Genomic DNA, 23,545 nt, shown 5'->3' with positions numbered 1-23,545 from the left:
TTTAAAGTTGGTATTCTGGTTTCTTAAACTATATTTTCCAATTTGTAACAAACAACGGATAAGTTGTCCTAAGACTTACCAGAATATGCAGCTAAGACGACTGGATTTCCACTATTAGCAAAGTCTATGAGCATTAATAGGGAAGTGCATAACAAGTAACTTGCTGTGTATAAAACCCCTGAATAATACAGTATCAAACTATAAATTTAAATAACAGAGAGTAAAACAAAAAGTTCACTATATAAATCACAGGAAAAAAAAAAAATTCCCAAACCCCAACGGAATTTCCCAATGAGAGTTACTGGCTTCCACAGCCAGTGAACAATTACTGTAATTCTATATATAAACAAAAAGTCTATAGCAGGTATTTTAACTTGCAATAAGAAAAAAGTATCGCAGATTGCATAAATGTGTTGTGTCACATAATATCAAAGGTATTTGCAAAAATTATACAATCTGGAATGCTTTAATATGAGACACAACAATGTACTTAAACACACAGTAATAAGAAAATGAGAGCAACCATTATATAAAATGTGTTTTTGGGATGCATTGAGTTAGCAGTGCTATTGAGATTAAATACGCAAAGTGAAAAGTCGTCATTTTGAGAGCTGCTCACTGATACTCCTTTCTGCCATCAGGGCATTTTCTACGCCCTACTTCTGTTGGATCCTTAAAGTCCCAAGGGCAAGTTAAAGCCAGCTGTGACATTCAGAAATAATTCTGTTAAGATTTACAGTGTGCGTTTGTTACCAACTTTTGGTGATTTGTTTATTTTTCTTTTAAAGGAGAAGTGATTTCAGAAAGGCAAGTTTCTTTCAATGACACAGTAAAATCCTTGGAGCAGGGACCACATTCTGGGCACTGCTAATCACATTGTTGGCACTCAACAAATAAATAATAACAACAATAATAATAATTTGTTTTGCTTAATTCCTACTTGTTGTGCTGATTCCTTTTAAGTGATGCTCCTTAGGAATTTTCAGATCCTTTTGGCCTAAGTTCCTTTTGTCTTTCCTGTTGTCTTTCTTCTCAGTGTTGCTACTTTCCTCAGTCCAAAAGCCTCTTATTTTCGAGGTGTTGCTGTTTTATTTGCACTTATAGCAGAGGTGTTTGATAAAGCTACACTTCTTTCTGCATTTGGTAAATCTGGTGTGTCAAACTCCCAAGGGCAGACTTCAGCTCGAGATGCTAAAGATTGCTGCGAGTAACCACCTGGCTTACGGGAGTCAGAAATCACATTTCCCTCAGATGAGGCAATTTTCTTTTGTTCCACCAATTTATTGACGTTTTCTGCTGCTTTCTGGGGCAGCTCCTCGTGCTCCCCCCCACAAACATTTGGTGCATATCTGTTAACGTTCTCGCGATTCAGCCCAGGGGAGCCCTGAGATTTGGAACTCAACTGTTTTTTATCACTTTCAAAAACGTGCTGCTCTTGCACCTCCCGAGTGCCCGCCTCCAACTTCTGTGGGCTCTGCTGATTCGACTGTTGAGAGCCCTCAGGCATCTTCTGCTTATGATGAGATTTCCCCTTTGGCTGGGAAGGGTGATTTTTCTCTGCTTCTGAGGAAGCAATTGACACATGTTTTTGAATCTTAGAGTCAGAAGGCACAGGACCAGGAGTTTGGTCATATATCTCCCAAGGACAAATTTCTCCTATGTCGAAAGTGTCCTTGTGCAGAGTCTTACCTGGGCCTGTGTCTGGATTTGCAGGTGTCTGACTAACCCTTTGCTGCTTCATAATGCCAGACTTATGGGTTTTCTTTGTCTCCTCAGACTGAGTAGAGTTCTTCCGGTGAGAATCCTTGTGCTCCCCTTTATCGGTGGCCGAGTGCTTTTTGCTGCCTTCCTTCCCTTTCTGCTGAGATTTCTGAGATTTAGCGCTTTCTTCTAGACTTTGTGTTTTACCCGTAAGTCCCAGAGTCTTTTCCTTGGCACTAGCAATAACACTGAGGGATTTCTGTAACACAGATGTTCTTGGATGCAGAGGCTTCTTATCTGCACTTAAGTTATGCGCACTTAGTGATTTGCACACCAAAGGGACCGATTCAGTGGACACAGCTTCACCTTTTTCAGCTTTTTTGGTTAAACTGTTACCAGTGAAGGAATCCAGAATTGAATTCTCAGCAGCTGTAACTTCTGTGCTTTCTGCAGTTACGCTATTAGACTCTTCTGTTTGATCCCTGACGTGATCGTAAGTGCTGTGGGACTTCTTTAATGAGAAGACTCTGTTTTTCAAGGTCTCTTCTTTTGGCTTTGCAGAACTTGTGGAATCTTGTGGGGGTTTTTTCAGCGTAGCCGTGCTTTTCACAGCATTGTGCTCCATCAGGTCCTTCTCGTCCCTGGAGCACTGCCTAGTGACTGTCTCTGGGATTTCTGTAATACGCCTCATTATCGAGCGCCCCAAGCCCTTTTTAGAGCACCTTTTTTTCTGGAGATGCGGGTTATTAGCAATCATCTTTTTCCTTTTATAGATTTCAAGCTGGGCATACAGTTTCTTCAACTCATCCTGTAAAGCAAAGTAAATAGCAAAAATAGTATGAACAGAACAAAGCCAAACAACCACCCCTAAAAATGACATTAATCTTATCCCACTTTCCTTACTAATTCTTGAATATGCCATTTCTCCAGTTTTTTTCCACCTTAAGACTAAGTTCCGCCCTAGTGCACAAACCAGTTACCCTGCATGGCTGCACATCAGAGACCATGCACAACCAATACACATTCATACAATACTGTGGTGTTAGTTTTCCTATTGACTCTTGCTGCTATTCTGTGTTCTGGAACTGTAAGTCAGACAAGTTCCAGGCAGAAATGTCCTTTTATCACATAAGAAGGCAATAGCACAGCTTTCTATTTCTCATGTTTATCAAAATGATATATTATATATCTATGTACAAACAACTAATCACAGTGACACCAAATGCTGCTTGTGCTTCAAAGAAACTACGTAAACTGATTAATGGCTTTTGCTGTGGAAGTTTCTTCTTCCTCAGCCTCCAGTATGACTTTTACTACAACTATTTTTTCTTTACGCTGGTCAATTCTTTCCAAGATATTTCACATGACCAGAACCCACAGTCACTGAGAGACTTAACTGACTTGTTTCATTTGGCATCTGCAAAAAAAAAAATTAAACTGATTCAGAATTTACCAATGTGAAAAAAATGCTTTTGAAAATAGAATCATAGAATCATAGAATCACAAGGTTGCAAAGGACATACAAGATCATCTAGTCCAAAATAAATGATATTTAGTTACATATACCCGAATATCTTCAGGATCCAAACTATGCTCGCTCCATGCTGAATTGATACTGCTGTTCAGATAGGATCCAGATCGGCCCATATCAAGTTCATCTTCATAAGCTTCTGTAGCTATATCATCTCTTGGGTTATTGCTTGAATGTGAAAACTGCAGTAAGCATTCAGAACAAAGATGTTGCCATTAGTGCACAATAGAAGTTTACAATAGTTTTCATTATACAGTTGATCACAATGGATTTAGTACTATTTTCTAAACTCAGTACCTACAGGCTAAACTCAGTACCTATAGTACCTATAGGTTACACCACTGGTGTAACTACTGTCCTGGAGAAAATCAGTACTGTATGGAAGAACTCATATTAATGGTGGATTAACCACTAAGGGTTCTGAAATCTGCATTAGAAAAATCCTTTGTACTTATTCTGCCACTTATTTGTGCCTTTTTACACTGCATTCACTTTAAGCTTATATGACAAATTTATGGGAATACACTTTCAGTATTTCCAACTAGGCTGCTAAAACCATACAACTACATTCCATATTCCATGCAGTCAGATAATCCTGCAGAAAGTAATTCTCCCATTTCGGATCCCGATCCTGAACATGAATAGACAGAGTGGCAAAAAAAAAAATGTTATTAAGAACTGGAAAGAGAGGTTGTGTGAGCTATTTTTTTATTCATATGGATTCATTCGTCTGTGATTCTATTGCCCATGTAGTTATCTGGCCTCAGGACTTTATGAATTGAACATAACCTTGTGAATCTTCTCTTCATTCCCTGAATTCTTTGGGGTACTGGAAGGAAAGTCTGTACAGTGTTACACAGATAATGAACTAAAAATGGAAACCCTGATCCTTAGTTATAAGTCAGTTTCAGAAAGGTTAACAAATTTTCTAGGCTAGTCTGGAAAGACATCTCTGAACACATGTAATGATGGATAAAATGGATAAAAAATAGAAAATAAAACTATTACTAAAGACCAGTAGAGTCATTAAAAAAATAGGGCTGTGCAGTGTTAAGGCCAGATCAGTGCGTCCTCTGGTTATGCATGTTTAATATATCTATTTTTGAGAGTTTGTCAGCAAATCAGGAAAGGACAGAAACATTAACTTGAACTTTCTAGCATTATTCCTTTTCTGCAACTTTCACCTTCACTGTTACCTTTGATTCTTGACTTTCTGATTAATGTTACAAGTCATTTCAAGAGCCATTATAAAGCCACTTGTTTTGCTGGAGTACTGTACAAGAAGAAAGCTACATTCGAATCCTACAGACTGGTGCAAGAGGCAGGTGGAGCTGACTGGCATTTTATCATTCCATTCTGAAAGCTGTGCAGTGGTGCCCAAAGCTCATTCTGTTCTCTTCCTTGCATCCTGTCATCTGCATCTTCTTGTGTCCTGCACACATTCATCTTCTCACCCTGCTGCTGGCACTGTAGCATGGATAGTTTCTTCATGGTATGCAGGACTGGTATGTCCCCATGCTGCAGCCATGGGAAGGAGCCTGCAGTGGGGCAGGAGGGCTGGGGGAGCTGCTGCCTGTGGGGACCCGTGTGGAGCAGTGCCTGAAGGGTGGCTCCATGGCACAGAGCTGTGTTGGAGCAGTGCCTGGAGAGCTGAAGCCAGTGGGGAGCCCATGTGGGACCAGTTCAGGAAGGATGGCATCCTGTGGGAGGGACCCCATGTGGGGCAGGGGCAGAGTGACCATGGAGGAGTGGCAAGACCAAGTGTTATAGACTAATTACAGCCCCCTTTCCCTGATCCTCTGTGCTGCTCCTGGGGAAGAAACAGAGGATGGATGGAGGGAAGATGTATTTAGTTTACTTTCAGTTTCTCATCGCTCTGCACTAGTAATAAGTTAATCTTTCTTTGCTAAGTCTGTTTTACCCATGATGACAATTTGTGAATGATTTCCCTGTCCTCAAGCCTTGAGCACTTTATCATCCTATTTTCTCCCCTTTTTCCTTTGAGGAGGGGAAGTGACAGAGCTGTGTGATGGAGCTCATCTGCCCATTAGGGTGAAATAATCACACAGTGACAATTGCTGGGTTTAGGTCCCAGTCACTCCATCTCATAGCCTGTTTAACCTCATCATCCCACTTTTATTTAATGGTCCATGCTAGTCTTTCTAGGCCCTCACACAAACTCAGGTAACACTGCCAGTGGCCCAGTCGAGCAAATACTTGAAGTAGGGATCACTAGGCAAGATCTTTTCCTTCCTGCATGAATCAAATCCATTTATGTGTTTTGTTTAAATTGAAAATAAAAGTCTTTTGAATCTATGGAATTTTAAAAATCGGAAGAAAGAATCTTTCAAAATGTGTAAGAGTTTATAAAAGAAAAAATCAGATACACTTCTAGGCATTAGACAAATTTTGCATCTTCCTTTTCTACCAGTTGCTTGCTAATTTTATACAGAATTGCTTCTGCATGACAAACTTATCTTCCTGGTCTTGACAAAAATAAAAAGAACACAATACCTTAGGGATCAGTAGTAGCCCAGCAGTGACTGTCACAGTCAAGTGCGTGTGTGCAAAGAACAGCATCAGCATCCAGTCAGACTGAAGTCTTGAAGCAAGAATGAATCTGAAAAAAGAATTGCATTGCAATTCACTGTCTTTTCTCCAGTGCATTGTATTAAACATTTTGAATGTTCCTTAGGTTTCTTTTCACTGAAAGACCAAGCACAACTGGTTTTGTTTTGCAGTGATTTCATACAGACTGAACTATTCACGTGCTATTCACAGACTATTCTATTCACATGCTTTACCTATGTACCACAGATTCAAAACAATTCAGGAAAAAAACACACAAAAACAACAACACAAGCCAAAACAAAGTATAAAAGTAACAACAGGTCTTAAAGGACATTGCTTATTCCAGTGTTCTCACTCTACATAACTGGAGTTTTTTTCAGATAGTGTAAATAGTCTTTGGCATGAACTGAGTTACGGCAGTTTGCATAAAGGATGTGAACTGCTGAATTTAGGTTAAGTAAGAACACGTACTATGATACATTGCAGTGCACTCTGTAAATAGAGGATGTTCAGAGATTGCAGCTGCAGGGTGCGGCTGATAAGCCAACAAAGAGAGAACAGCACTGACCTGCATTTCAGTGGGGAACAAAGAAATGGTGTTGATTTCAGGACCACTTATGGTCCAAGAGCCCTGCAAACACTAGGAAATGGCTGGCTGAACTTTAAAAATGAAGCATTTCCTGCTGAGCTTTCTAAAAGAGTAGAGCAAGCACTGCAGTTAGAGCAGCTTGGCTTTTCTGCTTTAGTGACTCCCAAAGATATAAAAGGTAAGCAGTGCAATGGACGAACGGATCTATCACTGGCTTGTAATCTGCAAGTTTGTATAAATCATTCACATCAAAATGAGATTTGCAGCTTACCCAAGATCACAGATGCACATTTTGCAGAAGCTTTTGTTAACAGAAACAGTCTGGCATGAAACATAGGCTGTAGCAAAAAGCTACAGATAGTGCCATGATGGATGCAGGGCATCATCTGAAAGACAGTCAAACTTCACAGGTAATTAAGGGAGTGCTGTAGGCCCTTGAGAGAGCAGAACTTGCAAGGCCAACAGTCCTGATGTAACTGTATTGACAACAGTCTATAAAGCTTTGCTTACCTTGGTTATATCAGAAATACCAGATTTGAATACAAATGTAGCAAAATTGGGACCAACAGTAGTGAGAAAATAACAAAAGAGTGGGTTATTTATGAGGGAGAAGACAAGGACAGAAAAGGGCTAAGGCAGATGGGTTAAGAACTATCACAGAAAATCAGAAAGAAGAGGCAGTAAGATGTGTTAGTGGCATGTAAGCAAGTTGTTACTAACAGAGCTCTGTACCTGATCATTGCAGAGACAGAGTTTCTATTTAAATGAAATTTTTCCATCAAAATTTTTCTCAATAATACAAGAGAAAGTGCAGAAAAGTAATACTATGCTGATCAGAAGGTAATCAAGAACCCTCTGTTTCTGGAATGGGAATCACACTTTTAAAGAACAACCATGAACAATTCAAGGTTGCATTTGGTGCTCACGTTAATCTTCTGTGAGCTTCAGGAATTTTCAGGCTGGATGGCTGCAACATAATAGTAGGTGTACTTCAAGAATCCAGTGCTATCGACTTCATGACAATTCAGATATACCATATAAATCATATGATGATTTCATCAAATATAAAAACATCTTACACTGCAGCTCCTTCAGTTACACGTAGAACTTGGCAGGGAAAACAGAAGCAAGAAAAAATGCATGTAAAGAAAAGTGAACTTGAGACTGGGTTAAGACTCGTGCGTATGGATATGTACATCATCTCAGGAGGGACTCTATTTTCAGTGCATTTTGTTCGTTCCTATCTACAAAAAAATGCATGGTGTTTCTTCAGCAAATCAGCATGTGGCAGAAAGGAAAGCAATACTAAATGTACATTTTTTTAAAAAAAGAAGGAAGAACAAAATCAGCAGACCCTAGGGCGAAGGAACAGATAATGGGGAAGATCAAGTCCTTCAGTGCCTTCTTCGCTTAATTGCATTACGTTTGATCTAAAAGAAGGCACAGACAGAAGAAATCTCTTCAGAATTCTTTGCTTCGTTAAGATCAGGCAGTGTAGGAACATTTCAAAACAATGAAAAAAGTTTGTAAATCTGCTACTGAAAACAAGCAAACCACTGCCCTGATTAGAAATGCCAGCAGGACCAGACCTATGTAAGAGAGAGGAGTCTCTCCTTTTTCTCATATTCCTAGCGCTTTCCAAGAAAAATCCTCAGGGTTGGATGATTGCTTCCATCCTACTGTTAAAAGAAACTTGCACCCCACAAAATACTTCTCCTAATGCACTGAGCTGTATCTTCTACCATGAATCAAAGTATGGTTTAAGAACATTAATTACTGGGGGAAAATCTTGACTGAAAGGCTACCATACGAGCTGTAGATGATTCAAAAGTACCATATTAGTAGCAAGCAATTAAAAAGTACTGTAACTGAGTTTTACGCCTACCCTATCAGGAATGACAAGAAAAATATTTCAATCAAATACAAATTTTTAAAACAATTTTTCGTATGTTTGTGTTAGGGAGTAAACAAGGAGATTTTGAATGTCCATGGATGGCAAGATATGGGGTTAGGAGAAGATTAAGGAAAGAAAAAGTTGCAAGCCTGAGAAGGGCAGTGAACTTTACAACCATGGCAAAGAGTGCACCCAGCAAGAATAGAGATGAAAGATTTCTTTTCTTTCTTTTGCTGGTCTTTACTCAGAGAAAAATGCTGCAACACAGAAGAAAACATAAAGAAGGCACAGAGAAATGTGAGCTCCAATACAGACCTAGAAAGTGAGAGGCGTATTTGAAGATTGTCAGTGGAGTGGTGTAAAAAAATAAATCAGAGTAGATAAGGTCTGTCAGGAGGCAAAGATAAGTGCAAGAATGTAACAAGAAAGTCATAAGAATCTCCTGGTGCATGAGCTGAAATTCATGCTGTCTTGCTATTCCAAATTCCTTAGTAGGAGGTGCTCTGACGGAAAGGCAGGTAAGATAATTTTCATACACTCTGGCAATTACCCTTATTTGCTTGTTTTAAAGTATTTAAAATATGATTTAAAATACGAAAAGATTTAAAATATGAAACATTGAGCTCATTATAAGCTTTCAAAGAAATACATGCCTTATCTTACTGTTACAGCATAACAATTTTTAAGTCAGCATATAAAGCACTATGCCTCATGCACAAACCAGTGCAATTATCTCAACATACAGCTGCACTTTGCCAATCTGTTACACACCAGGACACATTCATATAAACCAACATTCTTACCTGCTGCTTTTCTAGGGATACAAACCAGTGAGTGGTGCGTAAGTGATACAAGACTGACAATATTTCTTGTACCTCTAGTTTATCACATGTACTGAACTTTGTTCAAAGGACACATTAGCTAGCAATATGGAAAAAAAAAAAACACCCCTAAATATATTATTAACAACTTGATCAGATACATTCTTGAATTCTATGGGAACAGTTTTAAGTTTAGTAATTAATATATTAATATATATTAATAAATATTTATGAGACTTTTCCTTACGCATCCTACTCCATTTACCCATTTTATGTTGCACCATATGAAACCTGAAAGATAAATAGCTAATTACTAGATCCACATATCACTTGCCTAATTGTATGGAATATAGCAGAGATAATGAGCTCATTGTGAACTGCAACAGCCATATAACGCGGCTCATGAAATGCTGATGGGACTGTCCGCACTGCATAGCAGAGATAAACACCCCACAAGAGGAATAAAAATTCAGCTGTGAGAAGAACAAGAAGAAATAATTTGCAATTAGTTTTATAGATGAAAAAGGAAGGAAATCTGAAGTACTACAGTATCTTCTGCACGTGTGAGTATCTATACAAAGACAGTACAGACGTATAAATGTATACATCTACACACATAGGCGTTCAAACTCTTTCAGATACTGTTACTGTACATCTGGTTTTAATTTTAAACACCACTTTTTCTCCATATCAGGAATCTTTGCACTCGTAGTGCAAAGATTTTCAATATAGAAACTATTAAGGCAATATAAAATAATTTCTTCCTTGAGACAATGTCTAATAATTGCTTGCTCATTTTTCAAATTGGTACTACAGAAGCTTGACATTACTTAAAATAACAAATATGATTACTTGTAGCTGTGGTTTTTGTTGGAGAGGCAGCTACTGGTGCTGCTAAAGACTTCAAGTCTTTAAGTCAACATTTTCATTTCAAAGGTTTGTAACTCAGATAAAACCATCTATTTCGGGTTTAAAAATTTCCACTGTTCATGACAGTTAATTTTGCTGGTGCCCATAATATTATGAGTCACTTCTGAGGGCCTCACATAATTATAACAAATGACGTGTCTCTCTCTGTTAGAAGAAAAATGAATAAAGGAAGAAAAGGTCAGCATCAGCTTAGACTATGTTGTTAGATCTAAGTCATCTGCATCCACCAGTCCTCTGGCGGCAGGTTCCTGTAGACGCTCTGCTGTGATATCATTTCGCTTTTGACACAACTGAAATCACGTCACAGCCACCTTGAAAAACCTCCCCTTGAAGGACAGAAACACGTAGCTGGCACCTCTGTGCCGTGCCTTGCACTCTGGGCTGACTTGGCTGTAAGTGGTTTAGCCTGAGCAGTAAGATGAGGTTCTGTAAGAGATCCCTGCAATTCCTGGGCCAGCATCAGAAATTGAGTGTAATCCCATTGTTACTCACACACTATTCTTGGCTTGTTGAACTTTTGTAACTAATCCACTAACCGCTGTGTTCTGTGCAAGGATTAGGACTAAAGTCATCTATGCTCAGCCAGTGGTCTTCTTGCTGCCTATGAGCTGCCAGCCAGCTCTGCAGTGCAAGGCATCACATCCTAACATGGCAAGATGCCATGCTTCTCCACAGAATTGAAAGCACTCTGATGACTACCCTGAATAGCTGGATCTCAGACATCTGGGTAGGTGAGTTGAACCCTGCCTCAGCCTCTCATCTCTGAATTGAATCCAGTCAGCTGCCTGCACTAAAGGAAAATTCCACGTTCAGCTTTTTTTGGTTTCTGAAATTCTGTACTTTGTCACCTTGCCTTAAATTACTACTTGTTATATATATAGAAATAAATTAAATTAAAAATATAGCAAGATGCAATGTAATGGGCAATCAGTCATTTATCATACTTCTTTTTGTAAATACATGTTATTGTACTGTAACAGAACAGGTGATTGGTGACTGGCCTGTATGGGAGCGATCAGCCAATTGTTATTGGTTTTGGTTTCAAATCTCCTAATATCTTCTATAGATAGAAGCTATGCTATCACTGAATTCCATGTATTATTCTAGTTTCTTAAAAACACCTACACTGGAATTCCCTATCAAGCCATCTTGCTCCTTAAATCTTCTCTGAATAAGCTGAATATGGATTTTGCTTCAATAAGACATCAGGTTCCTTTACAAATATTACCAGTTTCGTTTTCTCTAAGTACACTTATCTTGCTTATGCAGCGTCATGGCACTGAAATGTATTGCTCTTCAAAGTAATGAAATGTATTGCTGTAATTGCTCTGTATTGATTTAAGAAGAAACTGAAAAGGAGAAAATGCATTCACAGAATGCTAAAGCCAAATTACTGTATTTTACTTTCCTATATTCAATAGAAACCCTTATTTCAGATAGCATTCCCCAGAACATTCCACATGGCTTGTTTCCTCTCATTTTGCCTTTTATCCAAAGTGTACCACAGTATAAATAAATAAGGGAATAAAGAAATTATCAGTAGAGCTGCATAGTTAATGTAAAAAACTAATTATGAAATAACAGGCATATATTCCCAACGAACATGGTTCATTTTTCTCCCTCTTCTACAACCAAAGCGAGAAGGTCTCTTACTGGTAGAAATGATCAGTTACCAGTGCTAACAGAAGTTGAAAGTTGGAAAATGTTGGGCTTTTAATTGCATGAAAATACATGTAGAAAACTATATGTGCTGAAAGTATTCACAAAGTAAGAAGTCTGGGTCAAATTTTGCTTTTTTTACTATTAAAACAAGATCTGATGTAACTCTGAAGATTTACGAGAATATATATATATATTTATCCAGACTGAAAAAGAATTTCAAGATAACAGAAATGAAAGTGAATAAGTTGCATACAAATAGTAAAAAGAATTACAATGAACTTCAGAAAGTAGGAACGAATGATCCTTGGATCTGATTAATTCTGCAGATTTCAAATTTTTCAGTTTCATGATCATACACAGAGTCCCTAAGACAAGAAGAGGGTATTTCAAAGCAATAATATACTGGAGTACAATAGCAGTTTGCATTGTTTAATGAATAATGCTTTTTTAAAAGCTTTACAGTTAGAGCAGAGTGGGCATTCCTGTATGTAGAAAACAATCAGTGAGACATTTGGTATGTAACACAAATGGGAAATAGCTTTAAAAACACAAGGTAAAACAACAGAGTTCCTATGGTTGCCAAAATCAACACAACAATAATTTTGTTAGTGATAACAAGCAAAACATATTAATTGAAAAACAATTTATTATCAAAACCACTAATTACACAGCTTAAATGTATCATGTAAAAGTTGAGCTTGAGGGGGAAAATTGTATTCACACAATTAGATACATACTGCTAGAGCATTTTGTAATGAAAATCTGAAGATACAAAAATTTCCTCTATTATTTTCCTTCATAGTCTCTCTGATCTCTCAACATAAAACAAGCCAATATAATTATATATTTGTTATAGGTGACACAGCTAAGGTAGCTAACTTTAAGTTGATAGCTGGATAGATAGATGGATAGTGAAACATGTAAGAGCAAGACTCCTAAGCATAATTTACCTCTGAGGTCTTTGTCTAGTTTTGCTCTTTGCACATTAGTGACTGTCTTGCACGCAATATCTATAATGAACAAAATCTGGTTTGCTCAATAATATTTCACTCCGAGCCTGGTGTTAGAAGAGTAACTTGAAAAGTAAAGGGCTGTATTATGATAATGCAAACCTGTCAAGACCAAATTCAAAGTCCAAAATACATAATCTTAGTCCTTCAAATATGATTCATCATAAGGCTTAAAAATTACTTATTACTTTTTACTTATTAAGCACAAGAAGTGTCTTCTTTTCCGCTTCTGGAAAATGATGGGAATTCCTACTTGAGTGACCTGCCTGACAGGAAATGTGAAGTAAAAAAAATATTTAAAAACTTGCAGTAGCTATTTTATAACTGTCCAAACCAGGCATTCAGATGGATGCAAATCTCTGACTGACAAACAACTAAGAAAAGAAATGACTGCTTTAGAGACACAGAAGGTGAAATGTAAACACAATGTGGCCTCAATATGCCATGTGCATAAGTTAATTAATCTTTAAATATGTAACCTGCCTGGTTATATATATATATTAGTGTTTAAAAATATGATCATTCCTTTTGTTTGTAATGCCCATGGTGTTAGAAAACGGAACATTTTGGAACACTTAGCTTCATTAGCCACCACACTGGACTAGCCTATACTCTATTACAACTAGGGGCAGTCCATGCCTGCCCTCGTGGGATCTACCTGGGCCGCTGGTCATACTCTGCACCTTCTGAGAATGAGCAACAGTGATATATCCACAGTACATGATACATATCTGCTGTGTAGAGAAAGATACACTCAGATTGGTCTTCTTGATTCAAACTTCCTGAAGATCTGAGATAGCGTATTTGCTAGGACTTGCTAAACGAGCAGTTATCTGCACTGTCAATTATTCTTTCATTTTTAAAACCAGTACAAGGCACATCTGTGTCCAGAGATAGCCATGGAATCATAGGATTACAGAATACTGGAAGGGACATTAAAGATCATCCAGTTCCAACCTTCCTGCATGGGCAGGGACACCTTCCACCACACAATGCTGCCCAGGCCCCCATCCAACCTGACCTTGAACACCAGGCATCCACAAGTGTCTGGGCAGATTGTTCCAGAGCCTCTGTGACATTTCTGAGCCTTGAACTTTCAGGCCTCACTTAGATGATGCAGAATGACCTGCTGCTGACTCACACCTGCCTGCCCAGCCCCAACATGAGTGAGTTCCAGCATCCATGTCCTTGCTCACTGCTCACTGAAGCCAGTACTTCAGCTGACTGCATGGAGCGGTGGAATGAGCAAAACTCATACAAGGAAACATGGAAAATCAAGAAATGTGAAACTCAATTTTTGAGGCCTTAGGAAAGTCCTTCATCCTTACTTTTAGAGCTTTGGCATCTCTAAAGCTTGAACAGCACAAAAATTAGAACACCACGTATCCAGTTTTAAATTGCTTTCCTGTGTATTATAATCTTCACTTAACTATACCATTTCCTGGGAGACCAGACTCATTTAATGCATGTGACAGAGCAATTGCAGAGATAAATCAAGGTTGATTAATAAAGAAAGCTGTATAATTTATTGCAAACAACATTTTAGATGCTTAGTGAATAAGGCAAAAGACTGCAGGATGAAAAAATGGTCTTGAGCACATGCAAGAGAACTGAATTCTAACTTCGTGCCTCAGATCTCCTCTACAAATGCAAAACTCACCACTCGAGCCATGTTTCACAGACACAATCTCAGAAAATGTTCTTGCTAGTTGGAGACCAATCTAGAATTTTTTTTTGTTGCAGTTTGCAGCAGAACTGAGCACACAGGGTTGTATTCCTGGCCAGTGAGACAATATATAACACATTCTACATAGATATGACGAGTTCTGTAACTGAGCCAAAAGCATGGCAAAATGGACACCCAAATTAGACTAACCATGTAATCCTAATCTACTGTGCCTCAGCACTAGCTGTGCAAAATAGGGACAATGCCACCTTGTCACTTCAATACGGCAGTGGAAATAAATATAACCATATTTGTGAACAGCTTAAATCCTGAACTATGAGTTTGCTTCTTGCCATGGCCTAGAAGGGAAACTGAGTTATTTTAGGTTGATATTTAACTCTCCCACCATGCCAGAAATGACCTCCTCTTGGTGCCTCTTCAGGAGAACATGGCTGTGGGCAGCGGGAGGGAGCTCTCCTGCGCTGGCAGCCACATCACATGCTAACTGCTGCTCAAATGTTACCTGCAAAAAGAAGACAGCCTTCACGGTTTGAAACCAATTTTCATGACTCTGTATGATGTTCCACATCCAACCATGTTAATTTTGCCCAAGAAGCAGTACCACAGGACAAGAACAGGATGCTGCTCTCCAGAAATAGTGGAATACTTCGCATGCTTTCATCATATGTTTAAGAAGGGACAACCTTTTACAAGTTTGACTTTAACTAAGTGCATTTGGCATTCTGAACTTTGCACTACTCACAAAGCAGTATTGTTCCACAGCTAGAACATTTTTTTCCCTCACATTCTGAATACAAACCATAATTCTCAGTACAGTAATGGACTGCTCTATGGCTCTTTCATCCATTTCCTCACTCAGCTTTCAGGAGCTGCATACACCACTCTTAAACAGAAAAAAAAAATAAACATGTCCTGCTCTTTCACAGCCAGCCAGTGTGTTCTCCTTCTGTCTCCACTGCGTTCAATCACCCAGCTGGAGAGATGTGCCATGTCACAGTGGATTTTTTCTTATGCTGAATGGGTTGTTCTATATTTCAGCAAATCGCAGTTGCATATATGGGTTTTCAATGCTGAATTATTCCTAGCAAATTATAAATTAGCAGAGATTTATCTTTATCTCTGATTATATCTCAGAATTATTTTAATGTGTCAAGCACAGCAATAAAGACTTACATGTGGAAAAAGAACTAATGGTGCCAAATCCTGCCATATCTTCACTACCAGAATTCACATGCTTTGTGGCTGTGCATGGCTGAAAGAAGAGTAGGGGTCCATAGGCTGCTGTAGCACAGCAGGCTCCATCCCCTGAGCTGCCATGACTGCCTTGAAAGCCCACTTGGGCAAGTGCCAGGCACATGCTGACCCCACAGCCTGTGAATCACATGGTTTGAGGAAAATGAGAGATGCTTTTTGCTGGCAATGGAGACATGTCCACTGACTTGAGCATGACCTGTCCTTCTGTAAGAGTCTCTGCATGAAATGTATGACTGACAGCCTCCGGGATCTCCCTTCATTTCTGCACTTTCCCCATTTCTTAATCTTTATTTTCTTCATTCCTTCATATTATTCCTTCTTCTATAGAAGATGTGCTGACCTTGCTCATTCCTTCCCTTGCTATTAAAGCCAGTTGTCCTGTGCCCCATCACCCTCTTTTGAGTGGAAGAGGAATAGCAAGCTGAGTGTGGGACTGCTTCTCTCACATCTTAAAGAGGATGCAAGCATATGCCAACAGTATGCAAATAGTTGAAGGACAGGAAAGATTTGAAGCTGTACAAAAAATGTATTCTGCTGCCAACAAGAGGAAGTCAGCATCTCCCAGCCTCTCCCGACCTCCTCCTCCCACAGATGGCTTGCAGAAGAATCTGAATACAAAATTCACTAATGCACAAACATGTGGTTGAGACAACCTGTTACTGGTTTCCTTAGGAGAAACACTTTGTACAAGAGGTTATTGGCTTTCACTTGTGATGAGGCAGGTATAAAGAACAGTGAAGCAACTGCAAGAGGCAATGCAACTTGAACTGCTCAAACCAAGGTTTCCAACTACTTTTGAGAAACTGAGCAATGTTGACTGCTCATTGTAAAAGAAGAAAGAAAAACAGAACACACTACTTTTTGGGGAAAAAAAAATCTCCATCACCCCTAAGCATGCTTTATTTTAAATTAAACTGACAGAAGCAGTTAATCTGAGATGAATGAATTGCCCCATTTCATCTAGTCTCATAGAGGAGCCATCACTTGTCTTTGTTGCTCTTCCCTACACTTTAAGATTTACTGTGTCTTAGAGATGGGGAACTTAGATTGCACACAGAATTGGTGATGCAGACTGTGAAAGAGGTGTACATGGCAGGAAGAGCAGTGATTAACAATCAGAAAAAAAGCCAGTCTTGTTGTGAAAGCTGAGGAAGGCTTGTTTGTAAAACCGGATCCATTTCTTATTTCTGCTCTAAACACTTTTGACAGTCCTGGTTGTATCACTTAGAGTAAACTTTTCACAAGCAATCACTATTTTCACATGAAAACTGAAGCCAGATTTCGTCGGTGTTGAATTCTAACAATTACCTTCTGGCTGGGCTTTCTACATGGAGAAGGCTATAAACACTGCTCAAAAGAATTAGTTCCCAGATGTCTCAAGAGATGGCTTTTGCTGACAATTTTTGGCACTGATCTTTGTACATTCATGCTAAGGAGAACGTGGCTTAAGAATGCCCATTTGGAAATTAACAATTCTTCTTTCACGGAATACTCTGAACAAAGTACCCCAAATATGGCATAGGGCCACATCAAATGGGTGTAACAAAAAGAAATAATAACCACTCATTCATGGAATGCAGCTGAGGGCCTGTACAAAACTTAATAAGGGGTCTCTGTGAGGCTGTGTCACAATGCCCTGACTCAGAACTTTAAGGGAACCCTTAATTCCCAATCTGTCAGAGCCAGTCTTGGCAATTCATATCCTCTTCAGATGCGAAGATTATATAGGTTAAATATTAACAAATGAACACTGGGAGGAAACCCTTTTGGGAATGCAGACTAATAATATTCTTCACAGTATTCTTCTTTGTTCCTTTTCCTGGCTGAGGGCATTCAGTAATTATGACAGAGTTGTGTGTTTGTAATTCCCTTGATATCCAGAACCCCAAACCTGAACTCCCAATTAGTGCAGCTGAGCCAGAGGAGCACAGCTCCTGCCAGCTGGGAATCACACTTGTGCTGGGAAAAACACCTAGCTGCATTTGTTTAAAACCTGCCTTCAACTCCTAGTTTAAGTAAAATGCCAGAACACAGACACCGGGTACACATGGCGATTTTTAAAAACAAGAGCTTAAATGCTATCCACATTGGGTAAAACCCTGGCCCTAACAACAGGAACCTCCATGCACCAAGATTTCACATCTGCTTTTTACTGGTGTTTGCACATGCATGTTTACCTCTCTGCCTATCTTTCTCTCCTGCCAGGGGTTCTGCACATTACACTTCTTATTTTTTCTTTTAGTGGGAAGTTTTTTTTTTGAGTAGTGTGCTCACATCTCTTTCACTTAGATTCTTCCAACCATGTAAAGAATAATAGTTTGATTTGAGACACCACGAGCAAGTTTTTCAGCTATTTTTTTCTAATTTGAAATCAGAAATCAGGCTGTGGTAAGTAGAGGTACAGGATTTATTCAAGCCATAACAGAAAGGATGAGCCTTTCAAGGCCCTCAGGACTTTTTCTAAAATCTCAGGTTCTGATCCATGCCATGGCTTGCTTAGGAGACAGATGCCACAACTCCGACAGCGGTGCACAAACACAAAGGAAATTAAAGAATCTAGGAAAGTGCCAATTAAAATACCCACAAGTATCCAACGTCAAGGAAAATACATACTAACTTACATTACACTACACTGATAAGCATTTATTGAAGGCTATTTCTCTCATCAGCATACCACAGAGTAAAAAGGCAGTGTTAAAAATGGTGACAACCTTTATGTCTAAGTCCCTACTTCTCTTGCAGAGCACCCTCTCAAACTTAATGAAAATGTAACTATAAAACATTCACTGCAATAAAAGTCTCTGGAGATAGAGCCTAAGTAGAATGATTAGTATGGAAAATGCTTCATAAATCCTAACTCCAGTAATCTCTGGTAGCATAAAGGCTTCATCTCATTATGACTTTCTAACAGAGCCTTGTTAATTCTCAATTCGCTAATCTGTGACCTTGAAAATTCCCTCCCTACATTGCAGTGAGACATTGCCAGCAGAGTGAAAAACAGTGAGGCACTGGAGCACTGGCTACAGGTGACAGAATGTATTACAAAATATTCACTAGCTTTCTATAAAGCCTGGCTAAATCAAATGAAATAACAACTCTTTCACAAATTATCATCCTGCATTTTCATTTTGCCACATTAAATCAAATATCATAATCTATCACATAATTTGCAGCACAAAATCTTTCAGAAGGCAAGTTAACTGCAAGAATGAAAGGGATTCTGCATTATGTGTATTTCTCCTGACAGCTCTTTGATATCAATTATCTGGTTTTGGAACTAAGTCCTCCTGGCTGTAAGCTTTTCAGACTCTCTTAACAATAAACACCTTCAAGTGCACATAGATCGATAAATATACACACAGGTTAGTACAGGCTTACAGCTGTACAAATCCTGGTATCACTCACAGAATCACAGAATGGCCAGGGTGGGAAGGGGCCTCAAGGATCATGAATCTCCAACCCCCTGCCACAGGCAGGGCCACCAACCTCCCCCTTTAATACCAGACCAGGCTGCCCAGGGCCCCATCCAACCTGGCCTTGAACACCTCCAGGGACGGGGCATCCACAACCTCTCTGGGCAGCCTGTGCCAGCACCTCACCACTCTCTCTGTAAAGAATTTCCCCCTGACATCCAACCTAAATCTTCCCTCCTGCAACTTAAAACCATTTCCCCTTGTCCTGCTGTTATCAATCCTTCCAAAGTTGATTCCCCTTCTGTTTCTAGGCTCCCTGTAGGTATTGAAAGGCTGCAATGAGGTCACCCCACAGCCTTCTTTTCTCCAGCCTGAACGAGCCCAGCTCCCTCAGCCTTTCTTCGTTGGGGAGGTGCTCCAGTCCTCTGATCATCTTTGTGGCTCTCCTCTGGACCCTCTCCAACAGCTCCCTGTCCTTCCTGTACTGGGGGCTCCAGACCTGGACGCAGTGCTCCAGATGGGGCCTCACAAGAGCAGAGTAGAGGGGGACAATCACCTCCCTGTCCCTGCTGGCCACCCCTCTTCTGATGGAGCTCAGGATACCATTTGCTTTCCGAGCCGCAAGAGCACACTGCTGGCTCATGTTAAGTTTTTCATCCATCAGGACCCCCAGGTCCTTCTCCGCAGGGCTGCTCTCAAGGACCGCTCCTTCCAGCCTGTATGGATGCCTGGGATTCCTCCGGCCCATATGCAAAACCACTCATGACTCCACAGTTTACTGAAGACTTGCACAAAAGTTTACAAGGTAGTTTGAATGCAAAGGCAAAAGGCCAGAACAAACAAAATTACAACCAATTGTATTTAGGCTTGTGAGTCAGCTTTGTCTCTACTATGCTTAAGTGCATCTTGAAAAGGAAAAAAAAAAAACACATTAAAAACTCCTCTAGATGTAAATTTGTCTTAAAAAACAATCTTCGCTTTTTCCAACACGTCATTTAGTATCAAAAGGGTCATATTTAGCCATTAAAATCTGAGCTGTTATTCAGTTCACTGCCACAGTTGTAAGATGAATGGAATAAACACATTTGTTTGCCATTATGCAACAACTACTGGCATCAAAGTTTTAATAATCCTATCCTGTATTACCAACTGTGAAACGCAGTAAAATTTTCATCCAAAATGGTTCAGTGAAGATGACATCACATTCCGCACTCAATTCTCATTTGTTATTAATTTTACATCATCTCTGGTGATATTACTGTTGTATTATGACAAAACAGAGTTCTATTTTCTTAGTATACCCTTCCAAAAGGACCCAGATACAGACACATTTCAAGAAGTACTTGTTTATACTTCTCTCTACGTTGTTTGTTTACTCATGAGAATATCTACAAATGAGGAACATTGTACCTGAGAGATCTTACACGAAGGAGGGAAGAGCAGCGCACAGCACAGGGACTAGAGGGGACCAAGTATCTTAGAGCTGTGGAAAGTTCTTGGTGAAGCTGGAAGCAGTGGTTTGTCCTTTAAAATGTTATGTTACAGTGCACTGGCATTCTGTACATCACTCTCAGAGAAAATACTCCAAATACCACTGGCTGTTTCTATCCATCTTGCCTTCACTCCCATGTGAAGTGCAGCCCATTACCTTGCCTTCATTTTCAGGAGCAGGTCTCTGTCAACCGCATGTCCATGGGGAAGGAGGGAAAGGGCAGAAAGCTAAGTACTTAGTTAAAACTTCAAATGTTTATGTATTTGAGAGTGCGGATGGCACACCTGTGCTGTACTGGAACCAAGGGCTCTAGGTGCAGATGCACTGAAGTTGTCCAGTGATTGGGATGAAGAACCTTTCACCATATAACTGCACCCTGGCATAGGGAACTCGCTGTGTGTTATAAAACGAAGGAAACAAAAATGTGTTATTTTTTTCCTCGGTATGACAGAACTGAACTCTGCAGCATGGCATTTTTTAGCTCCTGCCTATCCCGAGCACTGACAGAATATCTAGAAAATGTGTTAAGTTGAAAAGTTTGGTATACATTTCTTATTCCCATTGCTTTCGTATTAAAGTATGTGCAATTTTCTATGAAAGAGTGTTCTTGCAAGTTCTCTCCCTCCTCATACAACAGATCTATCCAGTTCTGTGGGGCAGAAATGCAAAGCCCACCATAGTTATTCCTACTGTAATTTCTCACTGTACTAGTTAGATACATTCATCAATAAGAAAAAAAAAAACATTTCTGGAGAACCAATCACCTTGTTACTGTCATCTTAGTTACAAACCTTTGAAAGTCATAAAATTCTCAATATATTTTAGTTGTTTTACTTCTCAGCCCATTTAAAAACATATAAACCAACATTTCATTCTCTTACATGCTTTTCTAATGATATTATGCAGCCTGATAAAGCTCTAAGATATTCTAAAAGGAAAAGAAATATAAAGAAAAAGCAACTAAGCCTTATTTTAAACATTAGAAGAAAGACTAGAAAATGAACATACCAACAGCCATCATGTAATCCCAGCGGTCCATGAGGCACATATTGAAGATCAGGTGGTCAGATGTTTGCCCTTGGCCAATTAGAGGAATGTTTCTCTCCAAATTTTGGGTTATTGCAGAAGTCCAGCCAACAAGAAACCAAAACACTACCAGGAGAATTACAGCCAGCATCCTCATCACTCGCCCACCTGTCATATATGGAATACGCTGAGCAGTTCTGGACAGGAATACCTTCAAAACCCTAAAAAATTCGGACAGGGTAGAATTAAAAAGAGCACTAACCATGTTGTAGGAATTACATTTTCACTTTATTTCACTGTTAGGCTATTTAAAAAAAAAATAAAAATCAACATTCCTTCCCTTGACAGCATGCACAAGAGTAAAATCTGAAACATTATTACTTTCATATTCATCTTATTTAAATGGAGCTGATTGCTGCCCAGAGAGTGCTACACAGCACTAATAGGAAACACGAGCTATACTTATGGTAGGGACACGTATTGACATGCTGTGTTGTCAGGCTGTTTTGTACCTTTCAGCTCCCAGTGGAAGACTTGTGTCTTCAGAAAAGAGAAGGTCACATCCACAAAACAGCAACCATGTGTGCAAGATTTTATTTCCTTACAATGCTGTCTGTCAGCTCAACCCCAGTCAGGCTGTTCCCCCATTGGATATTCTTCCCATAGAGCTTGCTGATTCTGAGGCAACAGTCTGCTCCTTGTAGAAGTAATCATAAAAGGTACTTTCAAGACGAAGGGTTGGACTTTCTCAATTATTTTGTACTCAAAACCACTGTAGCTCTGGATTCCGAAGCATGAGCATAGGCACTGAATATTCATATGGAACTAATTATCACTGAGGTTTAAGGAACTTGATTTTTTTTAAGATAATTGAGTTTATAAAAGCCCATGCCAGATCTCCAACATTTACAGTGTACCAAGCACCTAAACCACCTCCCAAGTCATCTCATGGACAGGCCAGGAAAAAAAAAGAAAAAAAAAATCACACTCTGGACTAATATTTATGTCTCAAAGGTGGCAAAAGCAAGTGGCATTACCTCTCAAACAAATAATAGTGTAGAACCTTTAAAGGCAAAAGCGCAAAATCTTTTCCCTATCCATAAAAATGATTCATCCTTTGACTACAAACACAGCCTTCACACTGTGCGTTGGGTGAAGTCAGAGAGCTGAATGTGTTCAACATTATTCAGCTGTTTCCCTCCCAACAGTCACTCCATAGGGAGTCACAGTTTTTGATCTTTCCGTGTTTGATAGATGTTCTCCTCTCCCTTTACAGATGCTAAGTGCTTTATGTCTGAAGCAGCTTCCCAAAGCCTTCAGGAAGGATAGGCAGGAAATTCCACAGATGCAAGGCAGACAATTTCTCTCTTCCTTCATCAGCTACAGCACCATTGTTCCAGGCAGTGTCAGTAAATCCTCCTTTTTTAGAGCACCAGAGCTTGATATGAACAAAGGCTTTCCTCCATATTGTAAACACTGACCAATACTCAGCTTCTTGGAAGGAGAAATACAGACTCTTTTTGAAATGAAATCAGTCAAGAACTTTTTACAGCTAGAGTATGCCATTTGACTAAAAGGGCTTCACCAGAATCTGAGGTCCAGAGCAGTAATTCCCTCATCTTCCCATGGTGATTTTAACCCAAATGCACACTGCTCCCCTTTCACCACAAGCAGGTGCACAGCTTCAGTCTCCTCTGTGCATTAATGACCATGTATCACCGATGTGTATCAGGGCAGAGACATGTCCCCAGGAGCTCCTATCGGGGGCAAGCTGTGCTTGAGCATCATTTTCCTTCCTGTACCTCTGACTCAGACACCATCTGAGTTCACCATAAAAACTACTCTGCAGCAATATGAGACCAAACCGCCTAGGAAACGTATTGTCTGATGATGTGTTCTCCATCAGAAAAATGGACAGTTCTTGGTTCAAATGTCTGCTCTGAATTCTCAATAGACAATACTTA

The 23,545-nt window shown here is 39.5% G+C and overlaps 1 protein-coding gene across 1 annotated transcript in view; it reads right to left on the bottom strand.

Annotated features, from left to right (window-relative positions):
- Nucleotides 1-1,039: 1,039 nt before the first annotated feature.
- Nucleotides 1,040-23,545, bottom strand: part of GPR158 (G protein-coupled receptor 158) — a 176,865-nt gene continuing 154,359 nt past the window's right edge. The window contains exons 7-11 of the mRNA XM_042817439.1: nucleotides 21,564-21,802; nucleotides 9,442-9,580; nucleotides 5,747-5,852; nucleotides 3,268-3,414; nucleotides 1,040-2,509 (exon numbers count right to left, since the gene is read on the bottom strand). Of these exons, the coding sequence (XP_042673373.1) occupies nucleotides 1,067-2,509; nucleotides 3,268-3,414; nucleotides 5,747-5,852; nucleotides 9,442-9,580; nucleotides 21,564-21,802 (2,074 nt within the window). The 3' untranslated portion in view covers nucleotides 1,040-1,066. The remainder of the gene's footprint in view (nucleotides 2,510-3,267; nucleotides 3,415-5,746; nucleotides 5,853-9,441; nucleotides 9,581-21,563; nucleotides 21,803-23,545) is intronic.

This window comes from Centrocercus urophasianus, unplaced genomic scaffold (genome assembly GCF_019232065.1).
Source record: "Centrocercus urophasianus isolate 14NV4802_14NV808 unplaced genomic scaffold, USGS_Curo_1.0 seq_16, whole genome shotgun sequence".
NCBI classification, from domain to species: domain Eukaryota; kingdom Metazoa; phylum Chordata; class Aves; order Galliformes; family Phasianidae; genus Centrocercus; species Centrocercus urophasianus.
This window is presented reverse-complemented; position numbering and strand designations above follow the sequence as displayed.